Source organism: Oncorhynchus clarkii, chromosome 6 (assembly GCF_045791955.1).
Source record: "Oncorhynchus clarkii lewisi isolate Uvic-CL-2024 chromosome 6, UVic_Ocla_1.0, whole genome shotgun sequence".
Lineage (NCBI taxonomy): Eukaryota > Metazoa > Chordata > Actinopteri > Salmoniformes > Salmonidae > Oncorhynchus > Oncorhynchus clarkii.
The window spans coordinates 87,908,214-87,924,225 of record NC_092152.1 but is presented as its reverse complement, the minus strand read 5'-3'; the positions used below and the strand labels follow the sequence as shown (position 1 = coordinate 87,924,225).

General features: G+C 49.9%; 1 protein-coding gene across 1 annotated transcript in view; it reads left to right on the top strand.

Annotated features, from left to right (window-relative positions):
• The window catches only part of LOC139411770 (liprin-alpha-1-like), an 84,614-nt gene that overhangs the window by 57,998 nt on the left and 10,604 nt on the right, over nucleotides 1-16,012 (top strand). Inside the window, exons 10-21 of the mRNA XM_071158502.1 lie at nucleotides 123-206; nucleotides 530-661; nucleotides 2,456-2,518; nucleotides 2,890-2,972; nucleotides 4,235-4,385; nucleotides 5,331-5,557; nucleotides 5,798-6,023; nucleotides 10,959-10,988; nucleotides 11,413-11,537; nucleotides 11,976-12,154; nucleotides 12,330-12,423; nucleotides 15,403-15,484. Of these exons, the coding sequence (XP_071014603.1) occupies nucleotides 123-206; nucleotides 530-661; nucleotides 2,456-2,518; nucleotides 2,890-2,972; nucleotides 4,235-4,385; nucleotides 5,331-5,557; nucleotides 5,798-6,023; nucleotides 10,959-10,988; nucleotides 11,413-11,537; nucleotides 11,976-12,154; nucleotides 12,330-12,423; nucleotides 15,403-15,484 (1,476 nt within the window). The remainder of the gene's footprint in view (nucleotides 1-122; nucleotides 207-529; nucleotides 662-2,455; nucleotides 2,519-2,889; nucleotides 2,973-4,234; nucleotides 4,386-5,330; nucleotides 5,558-5,797; nucleotides 6,024-10,958; nucleotides 10,989-11,412; nucleotides 11,538-11,975; nucleotides 12,155-12,329; nucleotides 12,424-15,402; nucleotides 15,485-16,012) is intronic.

Sequence of the window (16,012 nt, the reverse complement as noted above, 5' to 3'; positions counted from 1 at the left end):
TCCTCTTACACCGACCCAGCCCTCTCAGATCTGTACAAATTCCTAAAGGGTAGAGGTTAGGGAATATATATATATATTTTTTTTTTGCAAGTATGAGGTGTTTGACTCTGTCTGTCCCGCAGGCGGAGGAGCGTCATGGCAACGTGGAGGAGAGGGTGAGGCAGATGGAGGCTCAGCTGGAGGAGAAGAACCAGGAACTGCTCAGGGTGAGACAAGATAGGGTCAAAGGTCGTCTGTCTGGCAGGCAGTCAGTCAGTCTGTTGTTGGGCAGAAATTGTTTACAGATGTGGTCATTGGACTGTCTTCATTTAGCATTGCACTTTCATTGTAGACAATATATTCATTCTCATTCAAATAAGTCAGTGAAGATTTTACCTCATATAACTGAAAGATCCATTAATTAACAGAACATGGAAAGAAAACAATTAAAATGTGTGTTGTGAAATGTTTCCTGTCATAAAGGAAGCGGTAGTTTTTCCTTCTCTGCCTGGGAGCTCTTCTGATTAGCGTGTGTGTTTGTGTTGTGAAGGCGCGCCAGAGGGAGAAGATGAACGAGGAGCACAACAGGCGTCTGTCGGAGACGGTGGACAAGCTGCTGTCAGAGTCCAACGAGAGGCTACAGCTTCACCTCAAGGAGAGGATGTCTGCCCTAGAGGACAAGGTGGGTGGGTTAGGTTACAGCTTCACCTCAAGGAGAGGATGTCTGCCCTAGAGGACAAGGTGGGTGGGTTAGGTTACAGCTTCACCTCAAGGAGAGGATGTCTGCCCTAGAGGACAAGGTGGGTGGGTGGGTTAGGTTACAGCTTCACCTCAAGGAGAGGATGTCTGCCCTAGAGGACAAGGTGGGTGGGTTAGGTTACAGCTGATGTCTGCCCTAGAGGACAAGGTGGGTGGGATAGGTTACAGCTGATGTCTGCCCTAGAGGACAAGGTGGGTGGGTTAGGTTAAAGCTCCCCCTCAAGGAGAGGATGTCTGCCCTAGAGGACAAGGTGGGTGGGTTAGGTTAAAGCTCCCCCTCAATGAGAGGATGTCTGCCCTAGAGGACAAGGTGGGTGGGTTAGGTTACAGCTGATGTCTGCCCTAGAGGACAAGGTGGGTGGGTGGGTTAGGTTACAGCTTCACCTCAAGGAGAGGATGTCTGCCCTAGAGGACAAGGTGGGGGGGTTAGGTTACAGCTGATGTCTGCCCTAGAGGACAAGGTGGGTGGGTTAGGTTACAGCTTCACCTCAAGGAGAGGATGTCTGCCCTAGAGGACAAGGTGGGTGGGTTAGGTTACAGCTTCACCTCAAGGAGAGGATGTCTGCCCTAGAGGACAAGGTGGGTGGGTGGGTTAGGTTACAGCTTCACCTCAAGGAGAGGATGTCTGCCCTAGAGGACAAGGTGGGTGAGACATGCTAAATGGCATGTCATTATATCCGTACCTCTGGGACAATGCTGTGGTCATTATCTATAGCTGAACCAATCTGGGACAATGCTGTGGTCATTATCTATAGCTGAACCAATCTGGGACAATGCTGTGGTCATTATCTATAGCTGAACCAATCTGGGACAATGCTTGTGGTCATTATCTATAGCTGAACCAAGCTGAGACAATGCTGTGGTCATTATCTATAGCTGAACCAATCTGGGACAATGCTTGTGGTCATTATCTATAGCTGAACCAAGCTGGGACAATGCTGTGGTCATTATCTATAGCTGAACCAATCTGGGACAATGCTTGTGGTCATTATCTATAGCTGAACCAAGCTGGGACAATGCTGTGGTCATTATCTAAAGCTGAACCAATCTGGGACAATGCTGTGGTCATTATCTATAGCTGAACCAATCCGGGACAATGCTGGGGTCATTATCTATAGCTGAACCAAGCTGAGACAATGCTGTGGTCATTATCTATAGCTGAGACAATGCTGTGGTCATTATCTATAGCTGAGACAATTCTGTGGTCATTATCTTTTGCTGAGACAGTGCTGTGGTCATTATCTATAGCTGAGACAATGCTGTGGTCATTATCTATAGCTGAGACAATGCTGTGGTCATTATCTATAGCTGAACCAAGCTGGGACAATGCTGTGGTCATTATCTATAGCTGAGACAATGCTGTGGTCATTATCTATAGCTGAACCAAGCTGGGACAATGCTGTGGTCATTATCTATAGCTGAACCAAGCTGGGACAATGCTGTGGTCATTATCTATAGCTGAGACAATGCTGTGGTCATTATCTATAGCTGAGACAATGCTGTGGGCATTATCTATAGCTGAACCAATCTGGGACAATGCTGTGGTCATTATCTATAGCTGAGACAATGCTGTGGTCATTATCTATAGCTGAGACAATGCTGTGGGCATGATCTATAGCTGAACCAATCTGGCACAATGCTGTGGTCATTATCTATAGCTGAACCAATCTGGGACAATGCTGTGCTGATTCTCCATGTGCTGTGTGTCCTCCACCAGAACGGCCTGATCAGAGATCTGGAGCACAGTAAGAAGCTGGTTGAGGAAACGCACCATGAGAAGGTAAGGACTGTTGACTCTGGCTGCTGTCTCTTCTGAACAACTGGAGAGTTGTCATCGCTGTGTTTGGATTCTCATTGCCAATGACACTCCTCATGTCTGTCTTTCTCCCCTCTCTCTCCCTCTCTTCCTACCCCCTCTTCTCCCCCCTCCCTCTCTACCTCCTTCCCTCTCTTCCTACTCCCTCCTCTCTCCTCCCTCCCTATCCCCCTCCTTCCCCCTTTTCCTCCCCCTTCTCCCCCTCCCTCTCCCTCCTTCCCCCGCTTCCTCCCCCCTCCTCTCTCCCTCCCCCTCCCTCTCTTCCTATCTCCTCCTCCCCACCTCTCCCCCTCCTTCCCTCTCTTTCTCCCTCGCTTCCTCTCTCCCTCCTTCAGGAGCAGCTATTGATCCAGATTGAGACGATGCGGGCGGAGAACGAGCAAGGCAGGAACAGGAGCAACTCACTGCTGCACCATGGGTAAAATAATCAGCTTTCTCATTGGCTGCCCTGGACTCTGGCCCACACACGATTGGCCAGTGCTCTGGCCTCTGTCCACCTCTTTTCTTTGTGAGTTATATTGTGTATGTGTGTGATGTATGTGTGTGTGTGATGTATGTATGTGTGTGTGATGTATGTGTGTGTGTGTGTGATGTATGTGTGTGTGTGTGTGATGTATGTGTGTGTGTGTGTGATGTATGTGTGTGTGTGTGTGATGTATGTGTGTGTGTGTGTGATGTATGTGTGTGTGTGTGTGATGTATGTGTGTGTGTGTGTGATGTATGTGTCTGTGTGATGTATGTGTGTGTGTGATGTATGTGTGTGTGTGTGTGATGTATGTGTCTGTGTGATGTATGTGTGTGTGTGTGTGATGTATGTGTGTGTGTGTGTGATGTATGTGTGTGTGTGTGTGATGTATGTGTGTGTGTGATGTATGTGTGTGTGTGTGTGATGTATGTGTCTGTGTGATGTATGTGTGTGTGTGATGTATGTGTGTGTGTGTGTGATGTATGTGTCTGTGTGATGTATGTGTGTGTGATGTATGTGTGTGTGTGTGTGATGTATGTGTGTGTGTGTGTGATGTATGTGTGTGTGTGTGTGATGTATGTGTGTGTGTGTGTGATGTATGTGTGTGTGTGTGTGTGATGTATGTGTGTGTGTGTGTGATGTATGTGTCTGTGTGATGTATGTGTGTGTGTGATGTATGTGTGTGTGTGTGTGTGATGTATGTGTCTGTGTGATGTATGTGTGTGTGTGTGTGATGTATGTGTCTGTGTGATGTATGTGTGTGTGTGATGTATGTGTGTGTGTGTGTGATGTATGTGTGTGTGTGTGTGATGTATGTGTGTGTGTGTGTGATGTATGTGTCTGTGTGATGTATGTGTGTGTGTGATGTATGTGTGTGTGTGTGTGATGTATGTGTCTGTGTGATGTATGTGTGTGTGTGTGTGATGTATGTGTGTGTGTGATGTATGTGTGTGTGTGATGTGTGTGTGTGTGTGTGATGTATGTGTGTGTGTGTGTGATGTATGTGTGTGTGTGTGTGATGTATGTGTGTGTGTGTGTGATGTATGTGTGTGTGTGTGTGATGTATGTGTGTGTGTGATGTGTATGTCTGTGTGATGTCTGTGTGATGTCTGTGTGTGTGTGATGTATGTGTGTGTGTGATGTGTGTGTGTGTGTGTGATGTATGTATGTGTGTGTGTGATGTATGTGTGTGTGTGATGTATGTGCGCTCTCAGACGGTCTCACCAAGGCAGCACCCCAGACTTCCGGTACCCGGTGTCGGCCTCCTCCATGATGGACAGCCACTCGGACCACTACGGCAGCGCGCTGGTGCTGAGGCGGCCCCAGAAGGGGCGTCTCGTCGCGTTACGGGACGAACCCTCCAAGGTGAACCCCCGCAGCCGTGTGTGTCCTAGTGAGGGACAGTTTAAATGGAATATTGACAGCTGGTGTCTGTCTGTCTGGTGGATCTAGATACTGATGTTCTAGATCATTCAGCTCAGATATCTATTGTCTGTGTTGAAGTCATCTCCGGCCCACAAACTGTTGTCTGTCTCCTCTCATTTGTTCTGTATCTGATGGTGTTCTCTCTCTCTCTCTCTCTCTCTCTCTCTCTCCTTCCCTCTCATTTGTTCTGTATCTGATGGTGTTCTCTCTCTCTCTCTCTCTCCTTCCCTCTCATTTGTTCTGTATCTCATGGTGTTCTCTCTCTCTCTCTCCTTCCCTCTCATTTGTTCTGTATCTGATGGTGTTCTCTCTCTCTCTCTCTCTCTCTCTCCTTCCCTCTCATTTGTTCTGTATCTGATGGTGTTCTCTCTCTCTCTCTCTCTCTCTCTCCTTCCCTCTCATTTGTTCTGTATCTGTTGGTGTTCTCTCTCTCTCTCTCTCTCTCTCTCTCTCTCTCCTTCCCTCTCATTTGTTCTGTATCTGATGGTGTTCTCTCTCTCTCTCTCCTTCCCTCTCATTTGTTCTGTATCTGATGGTGTTCTCTCTCTCTCTCTCTCTCTCTCTCTCCTTCCCTCTCATTTGTTCTGTATCTGATGGTGTTCTCTCTCTCTCTCCTTCCCTCTCATTTGTTCTGTATCTGATGGTGTTCTCTCTCTCTCTGCTTCCTCTCTGGACATCAGAGACATGTAAGTCAGAGTGAAGACAACCATAATGATGAGAGGTTGATTTGATAGTGTTGGTCTGTAGTCATTGCTGTGGAGTGTGTTTTACAGAGCATGGCTGAAAGATATTCTGGAGACTCTGATACGGTTAGGCTAACTTTCTCTGTAACTTTTACTTCCTCTCACTCCATCCCTTCTCCCTCCCTCCCCCTTCTCTCCTCAGGTCCAGACTCTGAATGAACAGGAGTGGGAGCGCGTGCAGCAGGCTAATGTTCTGGCCAACGTTGCTCAGGCGTTTGAGTCTGACCTGGAGACGTCAGACCTGGAGGACGATGAGCGCGAGACCATCTTCAGCTCCGTGGACCTGCTGTCCCCTGCCGGCCAGGCCGACGCTCAGACCCTGGCCCTCATGCTGCAGGAGCAGCTGGACGCCATCAACAACGAGATCAGGTACACACACGCACCCCTACTATCAGCATGTTGGATGTATTTCAACATCATTCTGGAGATTCATTCTAGTATTTGTTGAGCAGCATTTTCCCTTTCTTATTTTAGAGAAAACAAGGTGATGCTAGCACTAACATCTCGCTCTCCCTCTCCTCGCTCTCCCTCTCCTCGTCTCTCCTCTCCCTTCTCTCTCCCCCTCGTCTCTCCTCTCCCTTCTCTCTCCTCCCCCCCACCCCCCTCCAGGATGATTCAGGAGGAGAAGGAGAACACAGCCATGCTGGCAGAGGAGATGGAGAGCCGTGTGGGCAGCGGGGACAGCCTGGGGGCCAGCCGCTTCCGCTCCATGAGCTCCATCCCCCCCTCCTCCATGGGGGGCTCGTCGCCCCCCGGCTCAGGCTCCTCCACCCCGCGACGCATCCCCAACCGCAGCCCCAACCGAGAGGTGGACCGCATGGGAGTCATGACCCTGGTGAGAGAGAGACCTATGCCCTTGTGGAGATCTGAGAGGATTTGATTGGTGAAAGTTCCAACTAGCCTATCAGAGAACAAGTGGAGCTCTCATCATATTACCTACGCTTGTTATATCCTCTGTTCTCCACAAGGGCGTAGGGTTTAGGGTGCAGGGCGTAGGGTTTAGAGGGGAGTTGAGATTGGGCCCTACACTCCATCCATCATCAGTCTCCTTTTACTCATTCAGCTTCAGTCCATCCATGTTGATCAACCAGCTCCTCTTTCTTCCTCTCTGAAACAAGCAGCCTTTCAATCATCCTCCCCTAGAATGACCTCGCCCTCCCCTAGGATGACCTCGCCCTCCCCTAGGATGACCTCGCCCTCCCCTAGGATGACCTCGCCCTCCCCTAGGATGACCTCGCCCTCCCCTAGGATGACCTCGCCCTCCCCTAGGATGACCTCGCCCTCCCCTAGGATGACCTCGCTCTCCCCTAGGATGACCTCGCCCTCCCCTAGGATGACCTCGCCTTCCCCTAGGATGACCTCGCCCTCCCCTAGGATGACCTCGCCCTCCCCTAGGATGACCTCGCCCTCCCCTAGGATGACCTCGCCCTCCCCTAGGATGACCTCGCCTTCCCCTAGGATGACCTCGCCCTCCCCTAGGAGGACCTCGCCCTCCTTTAGAATGACCTCGCCCTCCTTTAGAATGACCTCGCCCTCCTTTAGAATGACCTCGCCCTCCTTTAGGATGACCTCGCCCTCCTTTAGGATGACCTCGCCCTCCTTTAGGATGACCTCGCCCTCCCCTAGGATGACCTCGCCCTCCCCTAGAATGACCTCGCCCTCCTCTAGAATGACCTCGCCCTCCCCTAGAATGACCTCGCCCTCCCCTAGAATGACCTCGCCCTCCCCTAGAATGACCTCGCCCTCCCCTAGAATGACCTTTGTCTAGAATGACCTCGCCCTCCTCTAGAATGACCTTTGTCTAGAATGACCTCGCCCTCCCCTAGAATGACCTCGCCCTCCTCTAGAATAACCTTTGTCTAGAATGACCTCGTCCTCCTTCTCTTGTCTATCTCATCTCTGCTCTCTCTCTCTCTCTCTCTCTCTCTCGCCACTCCTTGAGCTTCTCTAACTGTCATATGTCATTATTGGATCATAATACCACCCCCTGTTCATACTAGTCCCAGGAGATCTGTGTTGTCACATCTGTGTCTGTTAGAATCGAATGTTTTCATCTGTTCAGTGTTTCTGACACGTTCATGGAACTAGCTACTCGTTTGGCGTTTTGTATTTGGTAGGTGCCGTGTGTGTAATCTGTACCTGTGTTCCCCCAGCACTACCTCTATAACCCCTATGTGATCCAGAGGTCCCTGTCCCACCAGCAGACAGTAGCTTACCTGCCCTACCCTGCTGCTAGCATTAGCTTACCTGCCCCCCCTGCCTGTAGCTATGCTCCATGCTACTTCCAGGTATCACCCCCCTACCGTCGTCCTCTCTTACCCAGGCAGGGTTCAGTCAGCCTGGGGTCGCACTCACACACACCGCCCCCTGTCCCACGGTCCATCTGTGGGGCCACACAGTAATCACTAGCTGTTCACTAGCCTCGCATGGGAGGGTTTTGAAGTTGTCCTAGAATGCTGGGCCCCCATTGGACTTCAGAAAAAGATCAGGCAGGTAGCTTAACCAATGAAGATGCGGAGCAAATGGAAAAACTCTGTTTGGCTGTTAGCTCATCACACGCCAGACAGAATGGCTGTTAGCTCATCACACGCCAGACAGAATGGCTGTTAGCTCATCACTCGCCAGACAGAATGGCTGTTGGCTCATCACTCGCCAGACAGAATGGCTGTTGGCTCATCACACGCCAGACAGAATGGCTGTTGATTTTGATATCAGTTAAAGTAGAGCCTTGTTGTGCTCAATTCAGACTTCATTTCAGACACGACAGAGTTAAATGAGGTCTTTTCCCCTCAGCTTGATTAAGTTCTGCGTTTGAGTTCTGTCCTCCCCCCCCCTTTCCTGGTTCTCTTATCTCTTCCTGTGTTCGGAGCAGGACGAGGAGAACCTTCCGTGGAAATATGTGCTGATACTCCATTTGTTTATTTACTCTAGAGATGCCAAGCTGGAGAAAAGGCTTGCAGGGGCACATCAACCCTGGCTGCCTCAATCCCCTGTCACATGACACGAATCCCATATCCCTGGCTGCCTCACTCCCCTGTCACATGACACGAATCCCATATCCCTGGCTGCCTCACTCCCCTGTCACATGACACGAGTCCCATATCCCTGGCTGCTTCACTCCCCTGTCACATGACACGAGTCCCATATCCCTTTCTGCCTCAATCCCCTGTCACATGACACGAGTCAAATATTATTACCACAGTCCTAGGTTGTGTTCAGTAGGGCACACCGTGGCAAAACATTTCAAAATTGGACACGTTGATGCTGGTTTTCTTCATGTTGTGCCCCCTGAACACTACCCAGGCCCGTTCCTTTAGGTTAACAGGCCCGTTCCTTTAGGTAAACAGTCCTGATCCTTTAGGTAAACAGTCCCGATCCTTTAGGTAAACAGTCCCGATCCTTTAGGTAAACAGTCCTGATCCTTTAGGTAAACAGTCCTGATCCTTTAGGTTAACAGTCCCGATCCTTTAGGTAAACAGTCCCGATCCTTTAGGTAAACAGTCCCGATCCTTTAGGTAAACAGTCCCGGTCCTTTAGGTAAACAGTCCCGATCCTTTAGGTAAACAGTCCCGATCCTTTAGGTAAACAGTCCCGTTCCTTTAGGTAAACAGTCCCGTTCCTTTAGGTAAACAGTCTCGTTCCTTTAGGTAAACAGTCTCGTTCCTTTAGGTAAACAGTCCCGTTCCTTTAGGTAAACAGTCCCGTTCCTTTAGGTAAACAGTCCCGTTCCTTTAGGTAAACAGTCTGTTGTGTGTTTCATTTTCTTTATCAACTTAAACCAATTAATACTCAAATGTTTGTTTTTTAAGAACACCCATGTGTGAGGGCACGGTCGCTGTGTGAGGGCACGGTCTCTGTGTGAGTGCGACCCCATAAAGCAATAGCTCAGCCATTAGCTACGAGCAGACTGAACCCCTTCCCTCCCGGAGAGTGTTTTGCAGTGGTTTCACTCTGCTCCCTCCTCTGATCTTTGACCTCAGTGTGATTTCCCCAGATTTCAGACTGTGTAGAGTAATGTAGACAGTAGAGTGATGTAGTAATGTAGGGTGGTGGTAGGGGGGAGACAGACAGTAGAGTGATGTAGTAATGCAGGGTGGTGGTAGGAGGAGACAGTAGAGTGATGTAGTAATGTAGGGTGGTGGTAGGAGGAGACAGTAGAGTGATGTAGTAATGCAGGGTGGTTGTAGGGGGAGACAGAGTGATGTAGTAATGTAGGGTGGTGGTAGGGGGGAGACAGTAGAGTGATGTAGTAATGTAGGGAGGGGGGTGACAGTAGAGTGATGTAGTAATATAGGGGGGGGGGGGGCAGTAGAGTGATGTAGTAATGCAGGGTGGTGGTAGGGGGGAGACAGTAGAGTGATGTAGTAATGTAGGGAGGGGGGTGACAGTAGAGTGATGTAGTAATGTAGGGTGGTGGTAGGGGGGAGACAGTAGAGTGATGTAGTAATGTAGGGTGGTGGTAGGGAGGGAGACAGTAGAGGGATGTAGTAATGTAGGGTGGTGGTAGGGAGGGAGACAGTAGAGTGATGTAGTAATGTAGGGTGGTGGTAGGGAGGGAGACAGTAGAGTGATGTAGTAATGTAGGGTGGTGGTAGGGAGGGAGACAGTAGAGTGATGTAGTAATGTAGGGTGGTGGTAGGGAGGGAGACAGTAGAGTGATGTAGTAATGTAGGGTGGTGGTAGGGAGGGAGACAGTAGAGTGATGTAGTAATGTAGGGTGGTGGTAGGGAGGGAGACAGTAGAGTGATGTAGTAATGTAGGGTGGTGGTAGGGAGGGAGACAGTAGAGTGATGTAGTAATGTAGGGTGGTGGTAGGGAGGGAGACAGTAGAGTGATGTAGTAATGTAGGGTGGTGGTAGGAAGGGAGACAGTAGAGTGATGTAGTAATGCAGGTGGTGGTAGGGAGGGAGACAGTAGAGTGATGTAGTAATGTAGGGTGGTGGTAGGGAGGGAGACAGTAGTGATGTAGGGTGGTGGTAGGAGACAGTAGAGTGATGTAGTAATGTAGGGTGGTGGTAGGGAGGGAGACAGTAGAGTGATGTAGTAATGTAGGGTGGTGGTAGGGAGGGAGACAGTAGAGTGATGTAGTAATGTAGGGTGGTGGTAGGGAGGGAGACAGTAGTGATGTAGTAATGTAGGGTGGCGGTAGGAGACAGTAGAGTGATGTAGTAATGTAGGGTGGTGGTAGAGGGGAGACAGTAGAGTGATGTAGTAATGTAGGGTGGTGGGGGAGACAGTAGAGTGATGTAGTAATGTAGGGTGGTGGTAGGGAGGGAGACAGTAGTGATGTAGTAATGTAGGGTGGCGGTAGGAGACAGTAGAGTGATGTAGTAATGTAGGGTGGTGGTAGAGGGGAGACAGTAGAGTGATGTAGTAATGCAGGGTGGTGGGGGAGACAGACAGTAGAGGCCTGTGTGTGTAACATGGTCGACCTGATTTCCACAGTTTTGTCCTCAACTGCATGTTGGACTTTACTTTTTCACTGGTCTGTGTGTCTGTCTCTGTGTGTGTGTCTGTCTCTGTGTGTGTGTCTGTCTCTGTGTGTGTGTCTGTCTCTGTGTGTGTGTCTGTCTCTGTGTGTGTGTCTCTGTGTGTGTGTGTCTCTTTGGAAGACACTCCCCCTCCACACACACCTTGTGTAGTGTGTGTGCCTGTGCTGGTCTTTCTGTTCTGCTGGTAGTGTGTGTATCCTGTGCTGAGCTTTCTGTTCTGCTGGTAGTGTGTGTATCTAACGTCCTCTCTTCTCTCCTCCTCCGCTGCCATGCTTCAGCCTAGTGACCTGCGCAAGCACCGCAGGAAGGTAATCTAGAGACCTCGCTAGTTACTGCTCTCTCTCTCTCTGACCTCTACCCTGCCTGCCTGCCTGCACCTTCCAAACCATAACCTGTAGTCTAGTCTCTACACCCCCCCCTAAAACGTGACTTCCCAACCCCACACTCCCTAACTTCCTCACACCTTGACTCCCCCCCCGTCACACGTGTCTCACCTCTACACTTCCCAAACCCTGAGTGTCTTGAACATCCTGAAATGATCATGTCACAAAGAGAGGGGAGACCGTTATTTTCTTCTATCTAGGTTGAAGAACTAGTCTGTCGTCTCCTCTTGTCCTCCTCATCCACTCAATACAGAGAGGGAGGAGTCGCTTTTTAAAAGCTCTCCTCCTCGACCCCCTTTTCCCGTTTAGAAGACAGTGACTGACTGAGTTGTCCCCATGTTATGTCTAGTCTGCCCAGGACGACAAGACCACAATCCAGTGTGAGACGTCTCCTCCCACCACCCCGCGCTCCATGCGCCTGCACAAGGGGGCCAGCCACACTGCCAGCCATGAGGACATCAGGGACATCCGCAGGTAGGAAGCCCCTTTCTGCCTAACCAATATCTCACTCTGTTTTCTACAATAGCCATGTTTCTCTCTCTCTCTCTCCTTCTGTCGTTCTCTTATCTGTCCCGTTCATCCATCCCTTCATCCCTCTGTTTCTGATCTTTCAATCTATCTATCCACATCTCTCTCCCTCGCTTTCTCTCTTTCTCTCTCTGTATATCTCTTTATGCATTCATGCTCATCTCGATCCCCTTCTCTCTCTCTCGCTCCCCCTTCTCTCTCTCTCGCTCCCCCTTCTCTCTCTCTCTCGCTCCCCCTTCTCTCTCTCTCGCTCCCCCTTCTCTCTCTCTCGATCCCCCTTCTCTCGAGAGAGAGATCCCCTTTTTCTCTCTCTCGTCCACCTTTTCCCTCTTCCTCTCTCCCCCCATCTCGCGCTTCCTCTCATCCCTCCTCTCTCTGTCTCAGTATGACCACCCTACAGGACGGCCAGGGTAGTAACCCCAGCAGCAGTAACAGCAGTCAGGACTCTCTGAACAAGGCAGCCAAGAAGAAGAGCATCAAGTCCTCCATCGGGCGCCTCTTCGGCAAGAAGGAGAAGGGTCGACCAGGCCCCCCAGGGAGCAAGGAGTCCCCTGGCAGCCAAGGTCAGTCCCCTGGCAGCCAAGGTCAGTCCCCTGGCAGCCAAGGTCAGCCCCCCCCCTCCCTAAAACATGCCTGCTGGTTCAAGTTCATTAGGCAGCAAACAGAAGAAAACAAGCTGAAACAGGAAGGGACTACCTGCACTGACTTTAACCTCTGACCCTCCATCTCTCCTCACAGCTGGTACCCCCGAGGCAGAGACCTCTCCCCAGGATGCACTGGGGCTGGGCAAACTAGGCGGCCCCGCTGAGAAGAACAGGAAACTGCAGAAGAAGTAGGTGTTGCCACATCTTGTCACAGCTTCTGTAAAGGGCGCAACATTTTAACGGTGTTAACGGTGGAGGGACTGGTTCCGTCTCGTTAACGGTAGAGGGACTGGTTCCCTCTCGTTAACGGTAGAGGGACTGGTTCCCTCTCGTTAACGGTGGAGGGACTGGTTCCCTCTCGTTAACGGTGGAGGGACTGGTTCCCTCTCGTTAACGGTGGAGGGACTGGTTCCCTCTCGTTAACGGTAGAGGGACTGGTGTTTTCTGCTTCCATCCAATAGATATGAATCTACTCGATCAACCATAGATCTTGCTGTACTAGAGAGGTCAATCTTGATCAGATAGGTCTTTTTGATGGCTCCAGCCATGCTGCTGTTTATGCTTGTGTGTTCTATATGTCCGTTGTAGATCTGACCCCAGCACTGTAACAGCCCTGTGTTGCTCTATGTTCACCCTGCCGTGCAGCATACTGCCACTCGCTCTCTCACACACAGCCCCCGCTCCATGCTGTCCCTTTTTTATTTATTTATTTAACCTTTATTTTACTTGGCAAGTCAGTTAAGAACAAATTCTTATTTTCAATGACGGCCTAGGAACAGTGGGTTAACTGCCTTGTTCAGGGGCAGAACAACAGATCTTTACCTTGTCAGCTCAGGGATTCAAACTTGCAACCTTTCGGTTACTAGTCCAACCACTAGGCTACCCTGCCGCCCCTCCCAGGGTCCTGGTCTCATGCCCCCACCCCATGCTGTCCCTCCCAGGGTCCTGGTCTCATGCCCCATGCTGTCCCTCCCAGGGTCCTGGTCTCATGCCCCATGCTGTCCCTCCCAGGGTCCTGGTCTCATGCCCCATGCTGTCCCTCCCAGGGTCCTGGTCTCATGCCCCATGCTGTCCCTCCCAGGGTCCTGGTCTCATGCCCCATGCTGTCCCTCCCAGGGTCCTGGTCTCATGCCCCATGCTGTCCCTCCCAGGGTCCTGGTCTCATGCCCCATGCTGTCCCTCCCAGGGTCCTGGTCTCATGCCCCATGCTGTCCCTCCCAGGGTCCTGGTCTCATGCCCCCCCCGTCCCCCCCGTCCCATCCACACAAACTCGATCTCCCATCATACAATTCACTGCAGCTCCTCAGCCACACTGCCAGGATGTGATTTTGTAAGGGCCAGTTTCCCGGTCTCCTGTTAATGAATGCTTGTTAGTCCAGAGGTGGACTCTACCTGTGTCTGGGAAACCAGCCCTGTCTGTTTGTACAGCTTCATGCTTCTAGTTCAGCTTGATGTGATGCAGTGTATCAGCCAGGCTTCCATTTCACTTTCATTCATGTTTCTGAACTAATGTCCCCCTTTTTCCTTTAGGTAATCAAGGGGTGACTTGATCATAGCTGTATAACTTTCAAGTATAAGGCGGTTGAATTAGTTTGGTGTTTTGAACCTAACATTTAATGACACTTTTGATATATCTACGTTAGTTTGATACAGTCAAAGACTGGTTCTCATTGGCCATCGCCACCAGGAGTCCAAGCTTGGTTCTCATTTGTCCATCGCCACCAGGAGTCCAAGCTTGGTTCTCATTGGCCATCGCCACCAGGAGTCCAAGCTTGGTTCTCATTGGCCATCGCCACCAGGAGTCCAAGCTTGGTTCTCATTGGCCATCGCCACCAGGAGTCCAAGCTTGGTTCTCATTGGCCATCGCCACCAGGAGTCCAAGCTTGGTTCTTATTGGCCATCGCCACCAGGAGTCCAAGCTTGGTTCTCATTGGCCATCGCCACCAGGAGCTCTCCATGGCCTAGTTAGGTTATTTTTAATTGGCTTCAGTTCTTTTTATTTAGCTGATTCTGACTCTTATTTCATCCCTCTCTCATTCCATCTGTAGTCCAACGACAGGGTGAGTCATCTCCTCCATGTTGCTTGTTGCTTTGCCCTCTTTGGCTCTAAACAGTTGGCTTCATGCTGCCCTCACCAGCTCTCCTCACCAGCTCTCCTCAGACCTGATGTGTTTTCCTCTCTGCTATACCTACAGTACCATCTCAACTAACAGGAATGTGTCTACCTGCTGTTTTTACAAAGCTTTCTCTGAGCCTCTTCCGGTGTTAAGGTTCTAGGATGATCTTATCAGGGTTGGTGTCAATTCCATTTCAATTCAGAAAGTCAACTCAATTCCAAAATGTCCTAATTTGATAAGCACGGTAGAGAATTGGATTTTCAGTGTACTTCCTGAATTCAAATGTTATATTTTGTCACGTGTTTGGTAAACACAGATGTAGACTAACAACCCCTGGAAGTGACCACTAAGACACAGAGTCAGTCTTGCCAGGTTTCTAGGTCAGACACTAGTGGGATCTTTCCACAGGTTAATGCGATGCCGCTAATATAATTAAGTAGTGGGATGGTGCCATCTTGTGGACCAAAATATATTACTCACAAAAATAGACAAACCATCTGAAGGTTTTTCCCATGTATTCTGTCCTCTACTGACTGTTGTCTTATGGTTGCATTCTAACACACGTTTTCCCCTAGTATTGAACCGTTGTGTGAACTCCATTTCCCATGATGCCTTTAGTCTGTTGGCCACAAAGATACTGGTTATGTAACAGTGGCTTGGCATAAGGGTGGGTCTCCTTCTAGACTGAGGAACAGGAGTCGTCCACCAAATGTATTGATTTAAATGGGACTCCTGCCAAGCTTTGAAGTGGTCAACAGCTTTTAAACTTCTGACCTGTTTACCTGGCCAGAATGTTCTGGAAATGATCTGGGGTTGGTCTTTCTCTCTCTCCCTCTCCCTCTCTCTCTCTAGGTCTGACCTGCCGCAGGGTTAAAATCCTCAGCTTTCTCTCTCTTTTACCTCGGCATGTTTACAACAGTGTCTGTGTGCATGTGTGTGTGAGGTACTGTGTTTTCATGGTGTGCAGGTTGAGGTGTGTGTTTGGTGAAACGGGCTTTCTCTCTCTGTGTGTGTGTGTGTGTCTCTCTCTAACCATGTGTGTTGTTATAGGCATGAGTTGCTGGAGGAGGCTCGCAGGCAGAGTCTTCCATTCGCCCAGTGGGACGGCCCTACTGTAGTGGTCTGGCTGGAGGTGAGACACACACACACACACACCATCACTCTCATATGGACACACACACCATCACTCTCACATGTACACACACACCATCACTCTCACATGTACACGCACACCATCACTCTCACATGTACACACACACCATCACTCTCACATGTACACACACACCATCACTCTCACATGTACACACACACCATCACTCTCATATGGACACACACACCATCACTCTCATATGGACACACACACCATCACTCTCACATGTACACACACACCATCACTCTCACATGTACACACACACCATCACTCTCACATGTACACACACACCATCACTCTCACATGTACACACACACACCATCACTCTCATATGGACACACACACCATCACTCTCACATGTACACACACACCATCACTCTCACATGTACACACACACCATCACTCTCACATGTACACACACACCATCACTCTCATATGGACACACACACCATCACTCTCACATGTACACACACACCATCACTCTCACATGTACACACACACCATCACTCT